The sequence below is a fragment of the Colobus angolensis genome, unplaced genomic scaffold (genome assembly GCF_000951035.1).
Source record: "Colobus angolensis palliatus isolate OR3802 unplaced genomic scaffold, Cang.pa_1.0 Scaffold9, whole genome shotgun sequence".
Classification (NCBI taxonomy): Eukaryota; Metazoa; Chordata; class Mammalia; order Primates; family Cercopithecidae; genus Colobus; species Colobus angolensis.
Window position 1 is genome coordinate 7,437,241 of NW_012122931.1, and position 8,948 is coordinate 7,446,188.

At 56.2% G+C, this 8,948-nt stretch overlaps 1 protein-coding gene across 2 annotated transcripts in view; it reads right to left on the minus strand.

The window, feature by feature from the left end:
* FPGS (folylpolyglutamate synthase) overlaps positions 1 to 8,948 on the minus strand; it is an 11,999-nt gene extending 3,051 nt beyond the window's left edge. Inside the window, exons 1-14 of one of the 2 annotated variants that reach the window (XM_011931323.1) lie at positions 8,887 to 8,948; positions 7,559 to 7,687; positions 7,420 to 7,473; positions 7,272 to 7,336; positions 4,130 to 4,244; positions 3,931 to 4,008; positions 3,735 to 3,796; positions 3,529 to 3,631; positions 2,903 to 2,980; positions 2,517 to 2,664; positions 2,330 to 2,419; positions 1,369 to 1,519; positions 1,183 to 1,258; positions 271 to 337 (exon numbers count right to left, since the gene is read on the minus strand). In XM_011931323.1, the coding sequence (XP_011786713.1) occupies positions 271 to 337; positions 1,183 to 1,258; positions 1,369 to 1,519; positions 2,330 to 2,419; positions 2,517 to 2,664; positions 2,903 to 2,980; positions 3,529 to 3,631; positions 3,735 to 3,796; positions 3,931 to 4,008; positions 4,130 to 4,244; positions 7,272 to 7,336; positions 7,420 to 7,473; positions 7,559 to 7,687; positions 8,887 to 8,898 (1,228 nt within the window). In that variant the 5' untranslated portion in view covers positions 8,899 to 8,948. The remainder of the gene's footprint in view (positions 1 to 270; positions 338 to 1,182; positions 1,259 to 1,368; positions 1,520 to 2,329; positions 2,420 to 2,516; positions 2,665 to 2,902; positions 2,981 to 3,528; positions 3,632 to 3,734; positions 3,797 to 3,930; positions 4,009 to 4,129; positions 4,245 to 7,271; positions 7,337 to 7,419; positions 7,474 to 7,558; positions 7,688 to 8,886) is intronic. The other variant, XM_011931324.1, reaches the window with a different exon arrangement.

Consider the following 8,948-nt stretch of genomic DNA (forward strand, 5'->3'; position numbering starts at 1 on the left):
TGGTCTCGATCTCCTGACCTCATGATCCACCCGCCTCGGCCTCCCAAAGTGCTGGGATTACAGGCATGAGCCACCGCGCCTGGGCAAAAATTTTTAAAAATAAAATTAAATAAAGTATACTTTGGTGTATAAAAGAGTATAAGTATACTAAAGTGTGCTTACACAGTAAAACAAATTTATTTTCTACCCCAAACCTCCAGTCTGGAAGCCCCCACTGTCTACCTCAGGGACCCCTGCCCATCCCCAGGGGCCATGCCTGTCACATCTCACCTGCATTGCCTGTGGATGACACCTCTGTCAGGTTGGGGCAGAAGACGGCATAGTCAAACTGGCACGGCTAGAAGGCCAAGGGAAAGACCTGGTGTCAGACCCCCGAAAGGATGTCGGCCAACTTCCACATGACCCCCTGAGCCCACATCTGGAGATGCAGCCTCCCTGACAACTAGAATGACACTGTATAAACCCAGCCAAGGTACTTCAGCACCCTGCCCCCATCTGCCTCAGTATACCTTGCCTGGCCTGTGGCCTGAGCAGTGAAGCCCCAGCCTACTGTACAGATGGGGGAACAGAGGCCACAGGTCAAGGGGACTTGCTGAAGGTCACTCAGATAGTGAGGAGACCCCAAATCCAGGCTGGAAAAAGGCTGTGGGTAAATGGGAGAGGTTCTGGATACAGCGTCAGCCTCCTGGTCTGTGAAATGGGAGATGATACCTAGGGGCCACTTCAGCCCTGACAGCTTGGGCAGCCTCAGTTTCCCCAAGCAGAGAAAGGCCCAGTGAGTGACTCCTTCAACCAAACTCGAGAAGCAGGTACCCTTAGCAGCAACCCAGTTTTATGGAGATGCAAAGTGAGGCTCAGGGAAATGCCACCTCTCGCCCGGTCCAGGGTGATATGCTAGTGCCAAAGGGGCATGACAAGTGAGTCCAGAGTCTACACCTTTAGCCACGACGTGGCCCTCCTCTTAAGCCTGGACTTCAGTCAAGACACGCGGGGAAATGAGTAATGACCTATGACTGGACTCCCCGCGGCCCTGCAGCACCTGGCGGAACCAGCACATACACCTCGTCACATCTAATCCTCAATACAACTCAAGAGAGTGGGGATTGGCACCCCCCGAGGGTCACACCGTCAGACCCAGGGTTTCAGGACTGCCTGCCGCCCACCCGCAAGTCAGCCCCTCACCTGCAACAGTTTCAGCAAGGCCGCCGGGTCCCGGTCCCCGGTAGCATTGAAGAGCAAGACTCGAACCTCGGGCCCACTGCTACAGGGGAGAGGAGCTGGGTCAGAGGGCGCCGCCCATTCTCCCAATCCCGTCCCCGCCCTTCCCCACGACCCCGCCCCTCCCCCACTCCCATCCCCGCCCCTCACCCGCTCGGCCTCTCTCGGCCCTGCAGCGCCTGGCGGAACCAGCGCACGCAGGCCTGCACGCTGCTGGGGGTGTGCGCGCCATCCAGGTACCAGGTAAGGGGCCCGCGCCGCAGCACCTGGGTCCGGCCCGGCCACTCCGTGTTCCGAAGCCCTGGGGGAGGGCAGCAAGGCAGTCCTCCAGGTCCTCTCCCACCCCCATCCTCAACTCCGCACACACACTCCCAAGGCCGGTCTCCCCTGCGAGCTGCGCCCGCCCTCAACGCTCTGAGGACCCCGGCAGCCCAGGAGCTTCTTACTAGCACCAGTCAATGGCTTGGCCTTTTCGGCTGCCTCATCTGGTGGAATCTTTCAGGCAACTCTGAAAGGGGTCTGCTATCATGTATGATTCCCGTTTGACAGCCCTAGAACCCTTAGCTGGGGCCGGGATATGATGCGAGGTCGGCCTGTCTCCAGGACCTTGTCACTTGCCCCTGACAACAGGCATGGCACACAGTGGGCCCACCATTTGCTGCAGGGGCTTGACAGCATGAGCACCCGCTGGGTGCTGAAAGCTTTGGGGGAGGCAAGAAGCAGATGACTGGATCACCGTCCTCCAGAACCTCAGGGTCTGATAACAATGATAGTGACAGTGACAGCAGCTTCCACTGGCTGGCACTTTATCCCACATTGGCCAGGCCCTGCACTCAGCACCTTAGTGATGTCACCTCAGCGAATCCCCACCACAGCCCTTGGCAGTGGCTCCTATCATCATCCAGTTTGGCAGATAAGAAGACAGGCTCAGAAAGAGTTCATGAGCTCAAGGTCAGGGAGGTTTGCTGACATCAGCATCCTTTCTCTTAAGCACCACTTCAAATTGTCTCTATCTCCCAAACAGAAAACCAAAAAAAAAAAAAAGAAAAAAACATCTGAAGGGGCACAGACACACGCAGTGGTCCCAGCTGGGCAGGAAGGTCCAACTCACCGAGCCGCATGTGGGATGTGGGCTGGAACACGGGTGCCAGGGGCAGCTGCCACAGGAGCCCCGGCCTGGATGCTTTCAGCTCCCCGGCACCTGCAGGGTGTGTGAAACCAAGTGTGCCCAGGACCCTCCTAGGCAGGCTCCACAAGTGCCACCCACCTGCCTGCCCACTCAGCTGCCCGCCGCTCACCATGGCGGTCCTGCCGCTGCAGCCAGCAGTGGGCCAGTTGCAAGGCCAAGGCGGCGTTGGACCGCTGGTGCTCGCCCTCCAGGCCCAGGGCCAGCGGCGGTCCCCCTTCCTCCAGGGCCTCCAGCGTCGGACACAGGTAGAGAGGACACTGGGGGAGACAGGCAGGAGCGTGTCAGCAGAGGCCCTCCCTGACCACATCAGCCCTCCCATCTCTCCCCTCCCCCAGCCACCAAGCGCTGCTCCCAGAACTGAGATGTGTTCCAGCTGGCCTGGCAGCTTCCTCACTGCACAGATGAGCAGACTGAGGCCCCAGAGGACGCAGTGCCTCCTCAAACAGGAGGGACACACGCCCACCCTGCCGCTGCCCCCATTCCAATCAGACTTACTGAGATCTGCTGGGCTCGGTCCCTCAGCACTGCCAGGGGACCTTCAGGTTGGAGCACAGTGAAGGCAGGGACACCTCGCTGTGGAGGGAACAAGGAGAGAGAGAGGGCTACCTAGCGTCCTCCACACTGCTATCTCTGGCCCCCACATCCCTGGGTCTGGGCTACCACTGTCTCTCATCCCTCATGTTTCTTCTTTATTTTTGGTTTTTGAGAGGAAGTCTCACTCTGTCACCCAGGCTGAAGTGCAATGGCACAATCTCGACACACTACAACGTCTGCCTCTTGGGTTCCAGCGATTCTCCTGCCTCAGTCTCCCCAGTAGCTGGAACTACAGGCGTACACCACCACACCTGGCTAATTTTTGTATTTTTAGTAGAGATGGAGTTTCACCATAATGGTCAGGCTGGTCTCAAACTCCTGACCTCAGGTGATCCTCCTGCCTCGACCTCCCAAAGTGCTGGGATTGCAAGCATATAAGCCACCATGCCCAGCCATCCCTCATGTTTCGATGGGGAAACAGTCTGGAGAGGAGACTCAACTTGTTCCAGTCACACAGTGAAGCCAGGATGAGAATGCAGACGCCCAGGCCTTCCATGTCTCTCCCGTCCCCCAATCTGCCTGGTCACCTTAAAGATGCCCCCTTTCTGCCATGCGATCTTCTCCACCGTGTCCCCCAGGAGGCTGGTGTGGTCAATGCCAAGAGAAGAGACTCCGCACACCACAGGCTTCCTGCAGAGGAGGAAAAGGCCATGAGGCCCTGCCCTGAGCCACCAGGCGGCAGGTGAGGCTGTGCTCCTGGCTGCCACTCCTCGCCCCAAGCAACTGTGCTCACCTGATGATGTTGGTGCAGTCATAAGCCCCGCCAATGCCCACCTCCACCACTGCCAGGTCCACCTGCCAAAGACCAGAGGGCATGGCAGGGGGTATGAGGGTGCCCAGAGGCCACATGGAAGCAGGGAGCCCCCAGGCCTGCTGAGGTTCCTGTTCCCAAGGCCTCAGATGCAGGGTTCTAGGGAGAGGGCACACACCTTCTCTTGGAGGAAGACGTGGAAGGCCATGAGTGTCAGGAAGCGGAAGTAGGGGGGCATGGAGACACAGCTGCCATCCTGTGGCACAGGGACATGTCAGGGCCCAGAGCCCCTGCAGCCCCTCCTCTGGGGACATGGGGTGCTGGAACATGTAGCACCCCCAACCCCACCCACCCGCCAGCCCTCTTGCGTGGGGCACCTTGGTCTCCTCCAGCCGGTGGTAGAGGCGCCAGAAGTACTTGGTGAAGAGCTCAGGACTGATGGGCTGCCCATTGATGCGGATCCGCTCCCGAACCTGCACCAGGTGGGGAGAGCTGCCGGGACAGCTGGCGTCGTCAGGACTCCCTTCCCAAGCATCCTGGCCTTCCCCCACCCTGCAGGGGCTGATGCCACTGGCCTCGGTGCCTCGCCTCTCCTGTGTCCCTCGGTTTGTTCCTGGTGCCCCATCCCCCCAGACTATCTGTAGCCCCCAGTCCTCCCCCTCTTCTATCTATCTCCAGGTCTCTGCACCTGGCTCACCCTATTAACCACACTGGTCTCAACTAAGACAGCTCCTCCTCCTTTGGACCCTCACCCAGGCTGGTCTCACACATCCAATGGTCCCATACCAATCAGTCACTCTGCTGACATCTGTCCCACAATGCCATCTGTCTCACAGCTCTCAGAGACAAAGCCCACGAGCAACGTTCAAGCTGCAGCCCTCGGCTGGCCCTCAAGGCCACATGGGCCCAAGTTGAAGGCTAGGGTTTTTATCCCCAAAATGACTGTAGTTTTTGTTTTTACTTTTTATTTATTTTTGAGACAGGGTCTCGCTCTGTCACCCAGGCTGGAGTGCAGTGGCACAATCTTGGCTCACTGAAACCTCCACCTCCTGGGTCCAAGTGATTCTCATGCCTCGGCCTCCCAAGTAGCTGGGACTACAGGTGCATACCACCACGCCTTGCTGATTTTTGTATTTTTTTTTTTTTTTTGAGACAGAGTCTCGCTCTGTCGCCCAGGCTGGAGTGCAGTGGCCGGATCTCAGCTCACTGCAAGCTCCGCCTCCCGGGTTTACGCCATTCTCCTGCCTCAGCCTCCCGAGTAGCTGGGACTACAGGCGCCCGCCACCTCGCCCGGCTAGTTTTTTTGTATTTTTTAGTAGAGACGGGTTTTCACCGTGTTAGCCAGGATGGTCTCGATCTCCTGACCTTGTGATCCACCTGTCTCGGCCTCCCAAAGTGCTGGGATTACAGGCTTGAGCCACCGCGCCCAGCCGATTTTTGTATTTTTAGTAGAGACAGGGTTACGCCATGTTAGCCAGGCTGGTCTTGAACTCCTGGCCTCAAGTGATTTGCCTGCCTTGGCCTCCCAAAGTTTTGTTTTTACTTTTTATTTATTTTTGAGACAGGGTCTCGCTCTGTCACCCAGGCTGGAGTGCAGTGGCACAATCTTGGCTCACTGAAACCTCCACCTCCTGGGTCCAAGTGATTCTCATGCCTCGGCCTCCCAAGTAGCTGGGACTACAGGTGCATACCACCACGCCCAGCCGATTTTTGTATTTTTAGTAGAGACAGGGTTACGCCATGTTAGCCAGGCTGGTCTTGAACTCCTGGCCTCAAGTGATTTGCCTGCCTTGGCCTCCCAAAGTGCTGGGATTACAGGCATGAGCCACTGCGCCTGGCCCAAAAAATGATTTTAGAAGACAGGTTGGTGCCTTATGTTTCAATCCTCAAAGACAGGTAGTAAGTCCTCTTCTCCATCTCTTTATTTGAACAAGAACTGTTTAGGGAAAACATATTGGCTTGAAATGACCTTAGGCAGCTGATTTCAGAAGTTCCTGGTGATGGGCTTAGGAGACATGCGTGACATAGGAAGAGTGATCCTGGTTCTACCTGGCCATCCTCTTGTGTAAGTCTAGACAAGTGAGACCAAGAGGGGGCGCTGTCTCCTGGGGAAAGCCACTGCAGAGACTGGCTGAGCAGAAGGGCTCTTTTCTGCAGCCCGCCTGGGAGACCTTAACATGGATGGCACAAACCGCCCTTATCATTTAAGCCCTTGCGAGGCAATTTTCTCCTTACTCTAAAGACGTACTAATTGATAAATATCTCTATGTGATTTTAAAGTTATATAAGGACTTTAAATTTTTTTTTTTTTGAGACGTAGTTTCACTCTTGTTGCCCAGGCTGGAGTGCAATGGCACGATCTCGGCTCACCGCAACCTCTGCCTCCCAGGTTCAAGCAATTCTCCTGCCTCAGCCTCCGTAGTAGCTGGGATTACAGGCATGCGCCACCACGCCCGGCTAATTTTGTATTTTTAGTAGAGACGGGGTTTCTCCATGTTGGTTAGCTGGTCTCGAACTCCCGACCTCAGGTGATCCACCCGCCTCGGCCTCCCAAAGTGCTGGGATTACAGGTGTGAGCCACTGCACCCGGCATTTTTTTGTTTTTGTTTTTGTTTTAATAGAGATGAAGTCTCACTATGTTGCCCAGGTTGGTCTCAAACTCCTGAGCTCCAGTGATCCTCCCACCTTGGCCTCCCAAAGTGCTAGGATTACCGTTGTGAGCCAACACACCCAACTTGGACTTTAAGTTATTAAAGAGACATCTGACCATCTGACTATTCCAGTCATGTAATTTTTTTTTTTTTTAAGACAGTGTCTTGCTCTGTCGCCCAGGCTGAAGTGCAATGGCGTGATCACCTGCTCCAGGTAGCCAGCATTGACCTCCCCGGGCTCAGGTGATCCTCCCACGTCAGCCGCCCAGAGTGCTGGGATTATAGGTGTGAGCTACCACACCCGGCCTCCTGCTACATATTTAGTTTATACATTAAAGTTGTTGCCCCTTCTCCAATTTTTTTTTTTGTTATGAAAATTAAGGCCAGGCACAGTGGCTCACACCTGTTATCCCAGCACTTTAGGAGGCCGAGGTGGGCGGATCACTTGAGGTGAGGAGTTCAAGAACAGCCTGGCCAACATGGTGAAACCCCATCTCTACTAAAAATACAAAAATTAGCCTGGTGTGATGGTGGGCACCTGTAATCCGAGCTACTCGGGAGACCGAAGCAGGAGAATTGCTTGAACCCAGCAGGTGGGAGTTGCAGTGAGCCAAGACCGCGCCATTGTACTCCAGTCTGGGCGATAGAGTGAGACTCGGTCTCAAAAAAAAAAAAAAAAATTAAAGGTTGCCATAAACATGGGCCAATATGGTAAGTGCACTGTATGTTTATTGAATGAATAAACATTGGGCAGAGAGACATGTAGTTGACCTCCTGGGGGTGACCCTGGTCCTGAAGCACTGGCTGGTTCCATAGCCCCCCAGGGTCCATTGGGACAGACACACCACATCCCTCCACAACCCAGTACCTAAAGAATCCCGTCTTCAGGCCATAGCTTCGGAGGATACATTCTGTGAAGGCACAAGTGGAGCCCTTGAAAGAAAAGGGATTGTCTGGGCAGGCTCTACCCCACCAGCCACTTAATAGACCCCATACCCCTGGGTCCTGCCCCTCACCTTCCCCTTCGTCCCAGTGACGTGGATGATGTTCAGCTGGTCCAAGTCCTCCACCTGGGACAGACAGACAAGGTCCCCACCTCAGCTACTGGAATCACTAATGGGGGTGGGAGGTGGTCACTGGCTCTCTCTACCTTACCTGCAGCCCACTCCGTGCCAGGTACAGTTCCATGGCTTCCAGCTGTGTCTGGGGGTCACCCCGCTGGCGCTTCACCTGCTCCAGGTAGCCAGCATTGGTCTGCAGGGTATTAAGCATGCGCACGGCATCCTGGCAACCACAGTGCCCAGGTAGCAGGTTAAGGCTCACTCAGGGTCCACAGGCACAGAGACACCCAGCAGACCAGTGGCCAAGCCAGGGCAACAAGGCCAGTACCAGGCCTCCCTGCCGTGCCAGCCCCGTTACTTAGCCTGTAGGTTAAGCAACAGAAAGTATGGCATCTTTCCAGCTCTGGCAAATAGGGGAGCCTAGGGCAATTCAGCCCCACCCAGGGAGTGCCACACAAAGAAGGCGGCATGACTAACGGGCTAGCCTTCCTTCCTGCCAAGGCTCCCCCAACTTCACTCCTGGGCCTTTGCCCTCATTCTCTCCAATGGGGTCCATTGCTATATTGCTCCCTGCCAGGGCAGGGCCAGAACTACAGAAGATTGGGGTATTCGAATTCTGGAGTTCCCCAAAGCTCCATCCCAACCTTAGTGACTCTGGGGTTCCACATTCCAACCCACAGAAGAGCAACTCGGAGGAGGGGTGTGCCAGGGGTCACTCAGCCAGGAAGGCAGGTAGGTACTGCTTCAGGAGGGTTCACAATGGAAGTGGGAGTGGGGGTGCTATTTCCTTCCCCTTAGGCCTCATATTCCGTGCCTCCCACCCTCAGGACCTCAAGGCTGGTTGGAGGCCCCACCTTCATCAAACCAGTGCCATCCGCCTGACTGGCATCAGGTTCTGGTCTAGGGCAACTGGCTCTTGGCACAGCGCCCGCAGACATTTTCTGTTTTCCAGGTTCTGGGGCCCTCCACTACCCCTGATTCCTGCCTGTCCCCCAATTCCAGTCACTTGGATCCTCAATCTTCTGAATCCTGGACACCCCACCCCCAGATCAATACTCCTGGATCTTTCAAGCCTGAATTCCTGAGTCTCTTCCCTCCCCTTTCCCCACTCCCACTGCCGGTTCAGACTCCGGGATCATTGGAACTCCAGAACCACCGCTGAGCCTCTGGGCTTCTGGATCCTAGCTCCAGCGACCCTTCCCACTCTCCAGCCCGGGGCGGGGTCGCTATAGTCTCCGAATTCCCAGACCCGGGCCCAACTTCCTGGTCCCTGTCCCCACCCCCAGACTCCAGGATGTTCCGCTTCCCGAGTCCCCCAGTCCAGGGCTCCCGGTACCCTCTAGGCTAGCGGAGCCCGGATGTTCTGTGGCTCAGCGCTGGCCCACGTGTCGTCGCGCCCCGGCCCGCAGGCCCGCCTGATACCTGGTACTCCATGCTGGGTTCCTGCGGCACCGGCCACGCGCTCAAGCTCCGCTGCGCCGCGA